The 16,773-nt window shown below is 45.6% G+C and overlaps 1 protein-coding gene across 1 annotated transcript in view; it reads left to right on the top strand.

Annotated features, from left to right (window-relative positions):
• Positions 1-329: 329 nt before the first annotated feature.
• The window catches only part of jpt1a (Jupiter microtubule associated homolog 1a), a 28,401-nt gene continuing 11,957 nt past the window's right edge, over positions 330-16,773 (top strand). Inside the window, exons 1-2 of the mRNA XM_079998529.1 lie at positions 330-458; positions 10,467-10,609. Coding sequence (XP_079854655.1) covers positions 403-458; positions 10,467-10,609 — 199 coding nt within the window. The 5' untranslated portion in view covers positions 330-402. The remainder of the gene's footprint in view (positions 459-10,466; positions 10,610-16,773) is intronic.

Below are 16,773 nucleotides of genomic sequence, written 5' to 3'. Positions count from 1 at the left end.
TGTAGTGTGGTGTGTTGCGTGACAAAGACTCTTCTACTGTAGTTTGGGAGATAACAGCGGAAACGCCCGTTATTCTGCATTCTGTAACGGTGCCGTCGCCTCGTAAACTCGTAAAAATACCCGGCGAATTATAATTGTTCAGTATTCTGCCGGGAACTCCCAGGAGGACCCCTGAGCGTCCCCGGACCCGACATTGAGAACCACTGGCTATGACCACCTAGAGGCCGCAGCGCCCCCTGGAGGCCGCAGCGCCCGACTGGAGCAGACCGCCCAGCAGGTGTGGATGCACTGACAGACGCGGCGCTCCGTCGAGCGGACCATGAGGCGGTGAAACACTGCGCATAACACCGTTCCACGAGGCATTTTCAACCGTTTCCACCTAGAAGGCGATTCCCGAGGAGAATGACGACGACCACCACGTTCCAAGGGATGGAGCCCGGCTCCAAAAGCAGCTCAAGGTGAGCGATGAGAAGCCCGAGACGGCAGCTCGACCTGCGGACGCCGGGGCTCTCAGGGCCCGCGGCCGCGTCGGGCTGTTGTTACGCGCCCGTGCGTTTTATTCAGGATACCGGTGTTTTGTCATTCGTGACGAAGCGGTGATTCCGAGCGTCCGGCGTCCTCCCGCTCGCAGAGGCGCTTATGGGGGCTCGCGTCGACGGCCAGCATCAGCGAGGCGTTTCGTTCCATTGTTGGGTGGGGCCCCCGCGGGTTTCAAAGCTCGGCGCAGCCCGTTTAAAGAGGTAATCCGCGCCATTATATATATATATATATATATATTTTTTTTTTTTTCGGAAAATCGGATATGTGATTCTTGTTTTCAGCGGACACTTCACCGAGAAACATATTTGCGTCCTCAATGTGCTCGTCGTCATGCTGCTTCTATTGTTGGTGGCGGGGTCCGCCTTTCCCGGCAAGAAGGCGAGGCATTGATGGAAGGCGGCGTGGTGACTTTGATAAAGGGGCGTAGCTCGTTGTGGTCAGTAAGCTGCCCATATGGAGGAACACTGACAACTAAAGAACCTATCCCCAGCCCCTCGAATGACCATGCTAAAATGAAACAAAATCAAATGATCAGAAGAAGGCATAGTGCGGGGGAGGGGGTGACGACACAGATGTTCTTATGGATTACCACTTTAAGTCTTCAAAGCTTCTTGCGTTGGGCTACTCTCTTACGCCAACGTCTTCACAAGCTGCACATCACTTATCAAGGAGAATGCTGTCGGAAGACGCACAGAACATCCACGTGTAGTTATTTAACACGTGGAAACTACATTTCAAGCTACTGCGTCTTTGTCGTCCATCTCGGACGTTCATATTGGGCTTTAACAAATGTCTGGTTTTGGCTCGAGTCTGTTGGGGAAAAGTTCTCACAAAATCTGAACGTCACCAGGGGCTGAACCGTTCGGGAAAAAAATCGATTTGGGATTTAAAGTCAAGCTTCAGTTCAGTATTCACTGCGTGATCGAGTTCAAACGTAACGGAACATTACCGTGTGAGATGCTATCAAAATATTAACTGCTACAGTATAATGTAAGGATGAGAACTTAAAGGTCTGAATGGCTTCCAACATCTATTTTGTCACATTGCTTTAAAAAAAAAAACAATTCCAATAAGAAAATAATAAGACCTTAATGTGAACAATCTCTGACATTGAAATAGGTTGGTCATTCACTTATGGCTCAGGAGCAGAATCGAAATATTGCAAAATCTGTAATCAATAGAAAATGATTAACTGACATTTAGCTTTTGAATTGACAAACCACAATTATTATCAAAATAGTGATCACTAAATATAATAATAGAATAGATCAGAATGGAAATAAGAATATAAATTTTGCACAAAATATCTTGCACATTCAACTGAAACATTTATTTGCTGATAACCAGCATTTAACTTTTGAACATTCTTTTTTTCACAAAGGCTGCCACTAGGATAAAGTGCGGAATAAATCAAATCTTAAAATGACTCCAAACAACAGAAGCCTTACATAATCCTTGCTTCCCTGACTGCTCTACTTCTTCTCAACACTCATTGGGGTCCTGACAGATATATTTTTTTTTTTGTCAAGAAAACCAACCAACATGTTTCTGGTTTCAACCTTTTCCGGTTTCAGACGCGAACGCCGACACACCTCTACATTGCCGCCAGCACTAAAAACTGTCCGATGGCAAACTTGTGGCTTGTGGCTTGTGGCTCAGCAGCGGAAAGTTGACATTGTGTAGTAGTACGCAATATCAACTTTCCTTGCTATTGATGGTAGGAGTCATCAGGTAACTGTTCAGCTCAGCTTCCGTGGCCTCCTCCTACTGCACAGTGGATGAAGCACGGGGCCCAGTGCTACTCTTAAAGAAGCTGAGCAATTGGGCATTTTTGGTAAATGGTTTGAAAATTGCCAATTATTGCAATCAAAATACAATAGCTAATATTCCATGTGGCATCTGCTATTTGCTAAACTGCACATAAAAACAAGACAAGTTACCTTTCTACTCTTGCTTTGATGTCTGGGACATTCTCTGTGCTTATGTAGTTGATCTTGGATCAAGGAAAGGAGTGATGGGAGGAACGGTTCCTCACAGGGGGTTCTGCAGGGGTCAAGACACACACAGTATAGCCCGGTGCACACTAGCAATGTCGAGCCGTTTTTGTCGGCCGTCCAAAAATTGGCTGCCGACAATTTGGCAACACACAATTTCTCTTCGCCGTGTAGATTACAAATATTCAGTTGCTTAGTAAAAATGTGTTACACCAAATAAATTCAGCCCACTCGTATTATTCGCGACGTCACGCTCCGCTTGGCCGTCATTGGCTGCAGCTGTTCACTCCGCACTGCTTGGCTTTGATATCTGTGCTGCAGGGAACTTGGTGCGCTCAGTAGTCGACTTGTGGCTGTTGTGATTGTACGTCATTTGTGATTTTCTTTGAATCTTTCAATCCCTTCATACTAACTATATCGAGTAAAAAAAAGAAAGTGGTTGGACGAAACCGTACAATATGGATTCACGTGTATAAAGGAACGTGATGGGAATCAGCGTCCTCAATGCATGATTTGCAATGCCAAGTTGAGCAATTCTAGTCTAGCACCGGCAAAACTAAAGGAACACTTCCAAAAGCTGCATGGAGATGGGAAATACAAGAACAACAACGCTCGCTGAATTCAAGGTGAAGAGAGCCAGATTCGATGAAGAGGCTACTCTGCCTGTTCTCGGCTTTGTATCCATCGACAAATCGATCCTCACAGCATCGTACGAAGTTGCGTACATGATCGCAAAGCAGGGCAAACCACACACCATTGGTGAAACACTTGTAAAACCAGTTGCGTTGAAGATGGCGAATATCATGCTGGGCAAAGCTGCTTAAGATCAGTTAACCAAAATTTCTCTTTCAAATGACAGACAGCAGCAGAATAGACGTTATGAGCGATGACATCTTGGCTCAAGTAGTTACAGATCTGATTTCAAGCCCAGCAAAATTCAGCCACCAACTCGACGAGACCACCAACGTTCCCAATCTAAGCCAGCTTGTTGTATTCGTGCGCTATATGAAAGACGATGTGATAAAGGAAGATTTTTTTATTTTGTAAGCCCCTTAACAACAACCACCAAGGCAGTCGATGTGAAGAAACTTGTGGAGGACTTCTTCAGAGACAACCATCTTTCGTGGAATATGGTTTCTGCAGTTTGTTCGGACGGAGCTCCAGCCGTGCTGGTACGACACTCTGGTTTTGGAGCGCTGGTGAAATCCGATGCACCACACATCATTGTTACGCACTGTTCTGCACAGGCATGCGTTGGCAACAAAAACCTTGCCTCCAAAACTGGCAGAAGTATTAAAAATTGTAGCTGAATGTGTGAGCTACGTGCAAAATAGTGCTATGAAGCACCGCATCTTCAAAGATCTGTGTAAGGAAATGGGCTCTGAGTTCAAGGTACTTCTGTACAATTCTAACGTTCGGTGGTTATCCCGGGGAAAGGTGCTGAGTTTTTGCCATGCGTGTAGAATAAGCCCTGTTTTTGCAAGAGTACCAACATTGTCACGCAGATTGCTTCGAAAATTCTGAGTTCATTCTCATTTTGGTGTACGTGGCCGATATTTTCGATGCTCTCAAACATCTCAATCGACAGATGCAGGGCGGTGGAGTCAACATCATCGAAGTGGAAGAAAACCTGAAGGCGTTTAAAAAAAAAAAGGCTACCTTTATGGAAATGACAAAAAGAGTGATAACCTGCAAACTTTCCCCTGCTGGACGACTGTGTAAGTAAGATCGAAGACTAGAATTGGAGACATTTCTGTACCTGAGGAGTTGAAGCAAGCAATTGCCATGCACTTAGATGAGCTCGCAAAGTCTCTCGACGGATACTTCCCCACCAGAGAGTCATATCCAGCATGGGTGAGACATGCTGGCTCAGCCGTTCACGTTTAGTGTAGCGACAGCAGATGTCAACGATGAAATCATTGAACTTCAGCAGAGCCAGCTTCAACAGCAACTCTTCAGAACAACAACGCTCTCAACGTTTTGGTGTCACCAAATCGCACCATACCCTCTTATTGCTAAGAAAGCCCTTGAGATACTCGTATCTTTGCGAGCAATCCTTTTCAGGGATGGTAGACATGTGAACTAAGAAAAGGAACAGACTTTGTTGCGAAAATGATGAGAGTGGCACTTGCGAAGGTGAAGCCGCGCATTTCTGAACTTGTATCTGAAAGGCAACAGAAAAAGTCACATTGATTTGCAGTAAATATTGATTGAGTTATGTCTTTGTGTGAAATTCATGTTTTGTTGGTTTCGTTCTTTGAACACGGTGATTTTGTGTGCAACTGATCCATGGTTCATTTTGTGCACTAATAAAATATGTACCTATATTTTGAAGAAATCATATTTTATTTTTCCAATTACGAAGGGTTCGGTGAATGCACTGATGAAGCTTGCAGGGGTCAGTACCTCTAATAAGGTTAAGAACCACTGTCTTAGAACATCCCGCGGTGCGACCGAATATAGTTTTCAGGGTTTTCTGAAACGCAGAGCGATTTACAGTTTTCATAGTTAACATTAAACGCACCGTCGGCTCGGGTTGTCTGTGAACGCTATGCGCTCCACAAGGCACAAGTGGTTGGATGTGAATGACATCCGAGACACTAAGCTTGGACTTATATAACTTTGGATGATCATGTCACAAAAGGCCCGCTCCTGAAACAAATCAAATCATGCCAATGTCCCTCTACTTCCAGTAAAATTACAGTTTGTTTTTTAAATTTCTGTTCCAAATTAACATCGTTATTTGATCAAATTCGAACGACAAGACATCTTGAACGTCCCGGTTCTAACGAGGCCTCAACCGCCTATGCGTACTGCGGTGTTCCAGATACTGTAGCCCGAAGAACACCAAGAAAATGAAAAACAAAAAATCAGAGCAGTTTGACCTCTAATGATAAACTTTACTTGAATAGCACTTTTTTAGCGATAGCACAAAGTGCCTCACAGAAAGCAATGCAATCAACAAGAATAAGTAAAACAAATGAATTGTAAAGCAGGTTATTATTAATAATAATTGTAAAAAAAATTGCTTTCGCTCCTCTTTACATCAGCATTACATCGAAAATGAGTTACAATTTTTTCATTGCACGCGGCACCAGCTGACGTAATGATACCCTGGTATACAGTATTTCATGTTTCCCCCTTTTATATTCTGTATATTCAATTAGTAAACATTTTATACTTAAAAAGAGACATCCCGGTTCTAATGACACTTCATTCGTGTCCATAGCTCCAGAAGTCGTTCTGTTCCAGACACGAGATATTGCCGCTCTGTTCAAGATTCAAGATTCAAGATTTTTATTTGTCACATACATATACATACTTCCATACATATATGCAGTGAAATGTAATGCAACGCACCCGGTGATAGCACACAAGAAGTCCTAGGAAAAAGTACTAAAATAAAATAAAAAGTAGAAAATTACTTTCTAATAGACCGACTAACTGACTCCTAAAACGTAATACAGTTAGTGGAATACTTATAGAATAAGATAAAAAATATATAGAATAAAATACAATAAAAAATAAATTGAAATAAAATGGAATAGGTTGAAGGAATATGGCTATGTACAGACAGATCTGCGCTCGGTGCACCGAGGACACGTTCCTCACAAATATATCTTGCCCAGCAACCTTAATGCCCATTTACGCTTAAAAAAAAAAATGCGTCTGATAAAAAGGGCTCAGGCGCCCCCCGAGCATGCCACTCTATATGCCAATCTATATGTCGGACAGTGGGGACAAAACTGGATATTTTTGTGTAAATACTTTATACCAATAAATAGTGCACTTCTGGAACAGGGAGACCACATTTGCCACATTAAATTACGTTCTATGCGTGCGCGTGGTTGGCCCGGGGGTGGCCGGGTGGGCAGCTTGCGCCTGGTGGTTTCTGGCAGGCTGCGACCCGGCGGGGCTCAGGAGAGCACCGCTTGGTGCCTTTCGGGGCCCCTAGGAGGCCGCTTGCTGCCGTAAGTGTGTGTTTGGGTGCGGGGGGCGGCTGTCGGCCTTTGCTCTCACTGTGTGGCTTCTCTGTAGCGGGGTGGTGGAGGGCCCACATATCTGGCAGCCTGCAGGCATCGGAGGGGGGGTTGGGGCTAACATCCAGGTGCTCTGTGCTGATCACACTCGGCTACGTGGATGGGGGGCTCAGGGCTCGCAGCTGGATGTGGTGTCCGGCCGGTTGTGGTAGGGCAGGCGTCTCCCTTGTGCAGGTGGTTGTCTCAGGTGCTTCGGGACTGGGTTATGCTCCTCGGGGCCAGGTGTGGGTGTTGCTCTGCTGGCTTCCGGCTTCTCTGGGAGCCTGGGTGGGTCTTCTGTGGATGCAGGGCGGGGCTTTCCTGCGGTTGTGGGGTGTTTGTACGGCCGTGGTGTGTCTGTACAGCTGTGGGCCCAGGAGTTTCTTCGGGGCCTTTCCCGCTGCTTGGAGGCACTACGATACAATTCTGACCTCATACTCCAGAACCAACTGGGACAAGTCCTGTGCACTCACGGGTGGACACTTCACATGCACATACATCACACGCACACGCACGTACACATACAGGTGGTCCCATCACAGGCACACACACACCACCAGCACCTGCTTTGATCACACCCCAACACTCTCCTGGTTACATCCCTCTCCTTTTCACCCTCATTTACTGCCATAACTATGACAGGAAGAGGCCACATTCCCACTTGCTGTTCCAGTTTTCCTTGACTTAATTAACTCATGTACATGTTGTTTGGTCCTGTGTTTATTTGGTTCACCCATGATGATTCTCATGACCGTATGTATATGTATGTAACCAATAATCTCTTGTTTATAGACCAAAACATGGTAAGATCGTTCTCCAAAGAGGGGGATTGGTGGCGGTTCTGTGTTAACAAAAACTATGCTTTTGTCATACCACAGGACAGAGTTAATCCAAGCAATTATTGATGATTTAAGAATGAATAAAGAGTTGCATTGCAGGTTGAGAACTTGAACTCCACTTGCAGACTAACTCTGTCCTAGATGCAATGGCATACAAATAATCTGTTGTATGCCCAGCATGCTGACAGCACAGGTTTAAAACAAACAAAAATATATAGATCTAAAAAAAAAAGATATAGGCATGGGAGCCTCTGTGCAATCCGATCACCAGTGGTTACTTGACAGCTCTGAGCAGAGAGGAGGAGAGCCTCCGCTCCCTCTCTCCCTTTCTTCTCCCTCCACCCAGTTTCAGAACACGGTAAACTGCACTAACACCGTTTCAATGCTCTGATCTTTCCTGCATAAAAAAATATAAATAAATCGTCTGTCATCATATGGGATAGGCCATTTTTATATACAGATATGTGCAGTAAAGTGCATGTGAATAAAGTGAGTATGGCGATAAACAGTACAGTATACAACACAGCAATACAGTAACACCGAACAGAACAGCAATACAGTGCAGTATGCACTAACCCAGTGCATTGATACAGTAACTTGCAGTACAGTATGCTACATACAGTATAGTAAGGCAGTGTGAGTGACTCAATGCTTTTTGTTAGGACCCCTGGTGAGTTCAGCATTGACGGTTCTAATGGCTTGCGGGGAAAAAACTCTGTCTCAGTCTCTCTGTCCTCACTGTGGGACTGCGGAGGTGCTTGCCCGACTGCAGAAGCTGGAACAGTCCGTTGTTGGGGTGATGAGGATCCTTCATGATCCTACGGGCTCTTCTACGACACCTCCTGGTGTATAAGTCCTGCAGGGAGGGGAGGGTAGTTCCAGTGATACGTTCGGCTGAACACATCACCCTCTGCAGGGCTCGCCTGTCCTGAGCAAGTACAGTTCCCAAACCAGGCAGTGATTTTTCCTGTCAGGATGCTCTCCACCACTCCACAGTAGAAGAACTTGAGGATCCATGTTAAATCCTCTGTGATGTGGACTCCCAGGTACTTCAAGCTGCTCACCCAGTCGACACAAGTCCCATCACCAACGGCACGTGCGTCCTCGGTTGTAATCCCCTCCTAAAGTCCACAATCAGCTCCGTAGTTTTGCTGATGTTCAGGAGGAGGTTGTTGTCCTGGCACCAGAGTGACAGATCAGCCACCTCCTCGCGGTAGGCCTTCTCATCGTCGTCGGTGATCAGGCCCACCACGATGGTGTCGTCAGCAAACTTGATGATGGTGTTGGAGCTGGACCTGGCCACACAGTCATGTGTGTACAGGGAGTACAGTAGGGGGCTGAGGACGCAGCCCTGGGGGGATCCTGTATTCAGGGTGAGGGAGCTGGACATGTGCCTCCCCACCCTATCCACCTGAGGCAGTACGTGAAGCCGTTTGTTACCTCATGGTGCCTTCATGAGCCCTTTTCATACGGAGTAACTGACTAAAAGTAAGTTTCCTGTGCTGGTGCTGCCCCCTCATTGTTGTTACACCACACGTGACTGTTGGTGTTCGGGCAATCGTGCAAAAATCCAAATCCAATCCGACTGCTTGGGGGCAGCGATCGCCAATGTAGGATTTTATTGGGGTCTAAGGGGGTGTAAAAACATCGATTTTTCACAATATTAAGTCCCTTAGCAAAATATAGAAAATGAACGGGGAGACGTGCATCCTTACTGTCCCAACAGTGGAGACGCACAGGTTTTTGTTGGAACCGGGCAGTCTCTTAACTCAGATGTCAAATTTTTATTTCATACATGGAGAAAACAAATAAAAATAAATACATCTAAAATCTTCTATGAGAATATATTATTTATTGCTATATTATAATCACAAGATTTGCATATAGAGCATCAGGCACCTGCAGGGGTGGGGTGGGGTGGGGGGGGTGGTGAAGTGTGCCAGAACACCTGCTCCTTTGCCCCTTGATGCCTTTTTTAATCAAGCATTTGCTATTATTATTATTTTTTCTATTATTTTTTTAGCATGAATGGGTAGCCAGCTTGCGGACTGTCTAGGCAAGATATATTCATGAGGAACGTGTCCTCTGCGCACCCGCGACATGTGCACAGCAGAGCGCCGATCACGGGCTTCCCGATGCACACCATCGCGGGTGCTCCTGATCTGCCCTCCGCTGTGCTGCTCTGTTTGCCAGAGCGGCAAAATGCCTAGAACCAGAGCTGGGGGTCCATGTGCAGGACTGTAGAGTGGAAGTGAGATGCGATCAAAAGTGGTTACTCGACAGCTCTGAGCGGAGAGGGCGAGAGCCTCCTCTCCCTCTCCCTCCTCCCCTCACTTCCTCTCTGCTCCAGTTTCAGAACACGGTAAACAGCACTTACTCCATTTCAATACTCACTCAAAAAACGTCTCGTCAATGTCCATCGCGATCAATGACGTAGATCACCAATTTACAATTTAATCTTAAATCTGCCTAGTGGCTACTATTGTCATCACGTTGCCTGCTTTACACATCTTCACGTTATGTTGCAAAAGTGTTTACGAGATATTTTAGCCGAAATGAGTTGGAAGATCAGGTTCATTCTTGCTTATCTGATGCAGAATTGTGCACAATAGTGGCTGTTGGATCGGTGCCATCTCTAATTACAGTACACGCTTTGAGTTAAAAAAAACCCAGAACGAATTTCACAGAGCAGCCGGGGACAGAGGCCCAGAGACTGGGGAGTGTGTAGGAGTTTGAACACATGCCAGATTTCGATTTAGAAGAAAGAAAAATATAAACAAACCAGCTGACAGTGTGGGCAGTGTCTCACCGCTCAAAAAGTCTTTAAATCCAGCTACAGTATGTTCACCGTTTTATGTTATGGTTTGACAGCAAAAAAATGTGATCTATGACATTATTACACTCATTTACTTATTTTTCAACTTGAAGCAGCACCACGTCCAGTTCTGTGTATGAAGTTATTTGTTTTCACAATGCAAATGTGAAAAATGCACTTTTTCCAGCTAATGAGGTCTCTGTTGACTTCTGATGGCAGTCTCTCCCCCCCCCCCCCCCCCCCCCCCCTCCCATTCCAGAGTCTTGCGCCCTCCGGGTGGAGGCTCCAACATTTCTTTCGGGGCCGACGAGGACAAGACCCCTGTTCGGAAAAACAAGATGGCCTCCAGTGTGTTCGCTGAGCCGGAGGACCCCTATGCTCACCGACGGAACAACCCACCTGGTCAGTACCGTCCCTGCTACGCTCCCATGTATCCCATTTATTTCTCTAACTATAGAATTAGAAAGCCTCTACTTACAATTTATAATTTTATACACACACACATTTTACCAAACAATACCCAGAAATCAATCTATATATTCATGAAATTCATATATTCCTGAGTCTGTGTCAACATTTCACATGGCATTGAACTGTCCCTCAGTGCTTAAGTGCTTCTGAAATGGTTCGTCTCATCGGAAAAGAACAAAAGGAATCTGTTTGGATTTTGTTTTCTAATAAGCTATTTCCATATGGCAAATGTTACCCCAGCTTCTCAAATATGAAACTATTGTTTTGCAGGTGAGGGAAAATGATGGTTAAGAATTTTGTCAGAATTGGTTATATCTAACCAGAATTGCTTAATTAGTGTATATTATATATGTCCTTCACACAGGTAAAAGTAAGGGAATTGAAACAAGGCTAATAGTTAGAGGTGTAACGTTTCACAGAAAATGACGGTTTGATTCAATACCATACAGTGGTAACATGGTTCAGTACATTACCAATACAACCACAAAAGACCAAAAAAATGCCAGGCACTGTATCTAAATTAATATATATATATAATATATAATTTATCTTAAAAGTGGGATTGGTCTCGTACACCTCACTGGACACATGCCATGTACCAGCCTGCTTCAAATCCTCCACTATCATCCCAGTCCCAAAATAGCTATGTCTCTGACTCCCGGACCATCAGCACCGGTTCCCCTCAAGGCTGCGTTCTTTCTCCTCTGCTCTTCTCCCTGTACACCAACAGCTGCACCGCCAGCCACCAGTCTGTCAAGCTCCTGAAATGTGCACCACCCCACTCTCATTGGGCTCATCTCTGGTGGAGGTGAGTCCTCTTACAGGTGGGAGCTTGACCATCTGGTGACTTGGTGCAGCCTGAACAAGCTGGAGCTCAACGCTGTGAAGACAGTGCAGATGGTTGTGGACTTCAGGAAGAACGCAGGCCCACTCACCCCCATCACCCTGTGTGACTCCCCAGTCGACTCTGTGGAATCCTGCCGCTTCCTGGGAACCATCATCTCCCAGGACCTCAAGTAGGAGCTGAACAACAGCTCCATCATCAAGAAAGCCCACCAAATAATGTACATCCTGCGGCAGCTGAGGATGTTCAACCTGCCAGAGACGATGATGGTGCACTTCTCCACCTCCATCATTGAGTCCATTCTCACCTCCTCCATCACCGTCTGCTAGCTGCTGCAACCACCAAGGACAAGGACAGACTGCAGCGTGTCATTCGCTCTGCTGAGAAGGTGATTGGCTACAATCTTCCATCTCCCAGGACCTGTACGCCTCCAGGACCCTGAGGCGAGCAGGTAAGATTGTGGCCGACCCCTCCCACCCCAGACACAAACTTTTTGAAACACTTCCCTCTGGCAGAAGGCTGCGGTCCAACAAGCAAGAAACAAGAAACCTCTCTCCACAACAACAGTTTCTTCCCGTCTGCAGCTGGCCTCATCAACAAGGCCCAGGACCCCCCACTGAAACAGACCCTCACCCCCTCGCCCCTTAGACACTACACGTTATATTTACGTACAGTCCACACCTACCACAGTGGGTTCCATTAACACACGTCTTTGGACATCCTTGTTCTCTGTCCTTTCCCCTGGTCACTCTTTTTTGCATATTCCCGCACTACTGTTCAGTTTTTCACTTTAAATAACAAATATATTGAAGATATTGCACACATTGTTTCTTTTCTGTGTTGTATGTTATGCACCAACAAACCACAGCAAATTCCTTGTATGTGAAAACTTACTTGGCAAATAAGGTGATTCTGATTCTGTAAAGGTGGGATCCGCTTGGACTTAAAACACAATGAAGACCTGGCCCATCTTCTGAGGTTCATAAAATGAGAGCCTCAGAACATTATATAATTGAACTAAAAAATAATAAAACAATAAAAAATAATAGCATTTGTTTACACGGGCATTACAGTCAGTCTGAAATGGACTTCAGAGGATAGTATAACGGCAGTATTCTCCACTACAGGGTAGGCATATTTCACACAGTTCAAACTCAACTTTATTTTGTTCACTTTGTTGTCGTGAATCTAACAAATTGTTGGGTTGTACTTCGTACCGAACCGTGAGCCTTGCATTGAACGATTCAACAGCCTCAATACCCCAAGGATGACATATTTTTAGAACTTGTAAATCAAGTTTTCTGGCGTCTTTATTCAAATGGCAATGTATTCTGGGGTCAAGACTGGTACCTGCACGTGGTGGCCCTGCTACGGATTCCGACGACCCTGACGATCCCGATCTGAAGATACCGAAGAATCCAACAAAACCAGTCATACTAGTACTACACAGATTCTACATCAACAGCCCTCCGTCCTCAACAGTACAGTACCCACTACGCGCCTCATGGCTAACACCGAAGTGCGTATACTGCAACTGAACGCAGAGGGCCTGACACGGTCGAAGCGTGATCTCATCCAGCACATTGCCAACCAACATCAGGCGAACATACTGCTGCTACAAGAGACCCACTGTGTCACTGAAGACAAGCTACTCATCGATGGTTTCGACCTCATCAGCTTCATAGGTCACACCAAACACGGCATTGCCTGCTACACCAAACAGGAAATAAATGCAAGAGCCCTCCAGCAATCTCCAGCTAACTCTACCATTGAATGGTGCACCATAGAACCTCTGGGCAACATCTACAAACCACCATATATATCCTTCCTACCTACCATCCCTGTGAACTCTTTTGTCTGCGGTGATTTTAACTGTAGGAACATCAAATGGGGGTAATCAAACACTGACAGAAATGGCTCTGTTGCTAGCGACTGGGCAGAAAGTAACAACCTTCATCTGCTCTTCGACAACAAGGACCCCAGAACCTTTTACTCTGGCAGACACAGCACCTAGACATGCCCTGATCTGTCCTTTGTCTCCAACAACATCAGCAGACGCTGCAACAGAATGGTTCTACAGAAGTTCCCTAGATCTGGTCACTCGCCCATCATCATCTCCAGAGACATCAAGCTAGCCATCTCTAGCCTCAACAGAAGAAGATGGAATTTCGGGAATGCTAACTGGCAAAAGCCATGAGTCACTGACCTGGGTCCAGCTTTTCCTCTCCAACTGCCTAGAAAACCTGACCATACCGTCCAAATGGAAGCAGGCTAAGGTGCTGGCCATACTCAAGCTAAATAAAACACCAGATGAACCAAAGAACTACCGCCCAATGTCCCTCCTGTCACATCTTTACAAACTACTTGAGAGGGTCATTCTATCAAGAATAAACATCATTGAAGAGAGTCTTCCCCACACTCAAGCTGGTTTCCGTAAAGGTCGATCAACAACAGATCAAGTGACCCGGCTAGTTCATGACATCAAAAGCACCTTCCAGAGGAAAGAAAAGTTTGGAACAGTCTCCATCGACCTCACTGCAGCGTATGACACAGTTTGGCACAGAGGCCTCTACCTCAAGCTCCTGAAGACTTTGCCTGATGTTAAGCTCGTGAAGTTCATCATGCTGCTTATACAGGACCGTACCTTTGTACTGGAGACCTCAAACGGCCAACGCAGCAAGAGAAGAAGACTGAGGAACGGGCTCCCCCAAGGCTCTGTTCTTGCCCCTACAATTTTAAACATCTATACCGCTGACATGCCTGTTGGAGAGTGCGCGCTATACACCTACGCCGACGACTCAGCCATTGGATTTGGTGACAAAGCCTTTAGTGTGGTTGAGAATGCCCTTGAGAAAGATCTCTCGCTACTGAGCAGGTACTTCCACAAATGGCATCTCAAGCTTAGCCTGTCCAAGACAGTTTGCCAATCGATGTGCGAATACCATGCTAAACATCACACTCGACGGCACCATCGTCAGGCATGAACCCAACCCTAAATATCTCGGTGTCACACTTGACCGTAGCCTCACCTTCAAGCCACACATCCAACAACTTGCTGCCAAGACCGCTGCTCGTGTAAACCTCCTGAAGAGACTGGCTGGCACTGGATGGGGTGCAAACTTCACCACCCTGCGCACCTCTACCCTTGCCCTCGCATACTCCACGGCTGAGTATGCCGCCCCTGCATGGAGTCACAGCAGCCATACAGCCTGTGTTGATGTTGTGCTTAACACCGCCATGAGGCTAATTAGTGGTGCCCTGCCATCAACCCCTGTCGAGTTTCTCCCCATACTGTCTGGCATTCCTCCTCCAGAGCTCGGTCGTAACTTCCTGACCTTGAAACTGGCCTGCAAGAGTGCAGATGAGCCAACAAGCCTGATCCCCCCCCACCTGCTGAATTTGGCCACCAGAGACTCAAATGCAGACACCGAAGCTAGGAGACTCCTTACCACGAGCCCTCCACACCCAGGATGGATCCTTGACTGCTGGAACAAGCAATGGTCCGAGTCAACCTCCACGTTGAGGAAGTTCATCAACTCCCCTTCAACCAATCCACCTGGGTGTGACCTACCACGGAATGCCTGGGTCAACCTAAACAGACTTAGCTCTGGAGTAGCAAAGACCCAAACCTATCTGCATATGATTGGAGTGTCTGCCACAAATCTCTGTGAATGCAGAAAACCACAGACTGTTGAACACATCATTGATGAATGCCCAATCTTCAAATCACCACATGGAGTCAGCGGCCTCATTGAACTGGATGACGATACCACTTCTTGGCTAATGTCCCAATTGCCTGTGTAGCCGTACACGAACGAACGAACAAATGCATTTTGGCATTGGCAATTCAATGTGCCAGTTACATTTACATGTCAGCACACTCTTTTGGTGTGAAAATTCAAATGGAAATGCAATCAAGTCATTTCTCTCATCAAGACGGGTCTTCAGTTAGGACGTCACTGCCTCATTCAGTGACTAACATATTGGGTAACAGCGGACGCTTCACTTTAACCACACCTACCCTGTTCTTCTTGATCGGTAAGACGCTTTCTACCTCAGATAAGGTCCGTATGTTATACCCAGTGATCAATCATTAGTTTATTACAGTAAGGCCGTTTGTGTTTATCTACATCCTCAAACTGAGTTCCTTCTCAATAGTTCCAGGATGTTAGCAGCAAATACAAGCATCGCAGTGGAGTTGCAACAAAATAGACTGTTTGTGATGTGATTTTAAAGGGTAAGATGTTTAAAGAATCAGATCGTATTTTATCAGCACATCTAAATCAAATTAACCTGCGCATTAAAGCATGTTAATGGATTGTTCTCCACTAAATTAGTAAATTTAGGGAATGTGAACAGATTTGGCTAGGATACTGGATACATTTAGCAACACATAACATTAACCATGGACAGCCTATTAATTGTAAAATTCCGTTCTCTAAATGCCATTTCATCCAGCGTTGGGGAATTTGAGAAAAACATGATTTTTTTTGCGGGGGTTGGGGAGAGTTAAATATTAATGTGAGTTAAATATAACATTGGGGTGTGTGATTGTAGAGTGGTGTGGTGGTGTTGAAATTAGGATACAATATTTTTGAATATTCAAAATAATATCACTTAAAAATAAGAATTATTACTATAATTATTAAGAGTTTGTACTTATACCTGTGTCACCTTTAACACTATAGCTGTAATCAGCAGCTATGGGCTCTATAATATAGAGCATTAGTACAGGTCCAGGGGTGCATCGTGGTGCAGGGGCCCTCCTCTTTTTGACCATGGGGCGATGCACAAAGGTGGAGGGAGTAGCACCTGCTCTCAGCCTAATCTTGCCCTTTTTGTTCTGGACATACTAGTCTGCCTCAAAATGTGCCAGCAAAGAGACTTGAGTTTACTTACCACACACAACAACTCAGTTTTGTCCACCCACATACTGTACATATTAGGCGTGGACCGATCACATGATTCTTATTCGTAAAATGTACCCCAGTAGTCGTGATTGGACGGTTGGGATCGGAAAAAACAGAAGTTGCCTAAAAAAGGCAGCAAAAGGAGTTACTCACTCTTATTATGGAAAAAAACAGGAGAGTGTGAATAATAATGGGAAGACGTGTGTATATGTGTAACTATTAGCAGCTGGTGAGCGCAATGACAGACTAGCAGGCTAGCACTTGCTAGCTAATTCTAACAATTACAAAGTAGCGTCAGTGCTGCTGCTTAAGGTTAGCAAAGCAGGGACTCTCGAGGATAG

This window comes from Zeus faber, assembly GCF_960531495.2.
Source record: "Zeus faber genome assembly, chromosome: 4".
NCBI classification, from domain to species: Eukaryota; Metazoa; Chordata; class Actinopteri; order Zeiformes; family Zeidae; genus Zeus; species Zeus faber.
The sequence above is the reverse complement of the archived record's forward strand: the minus strand, read 5'-3'. Positions and strand labels throughout refer to the sequence as shown.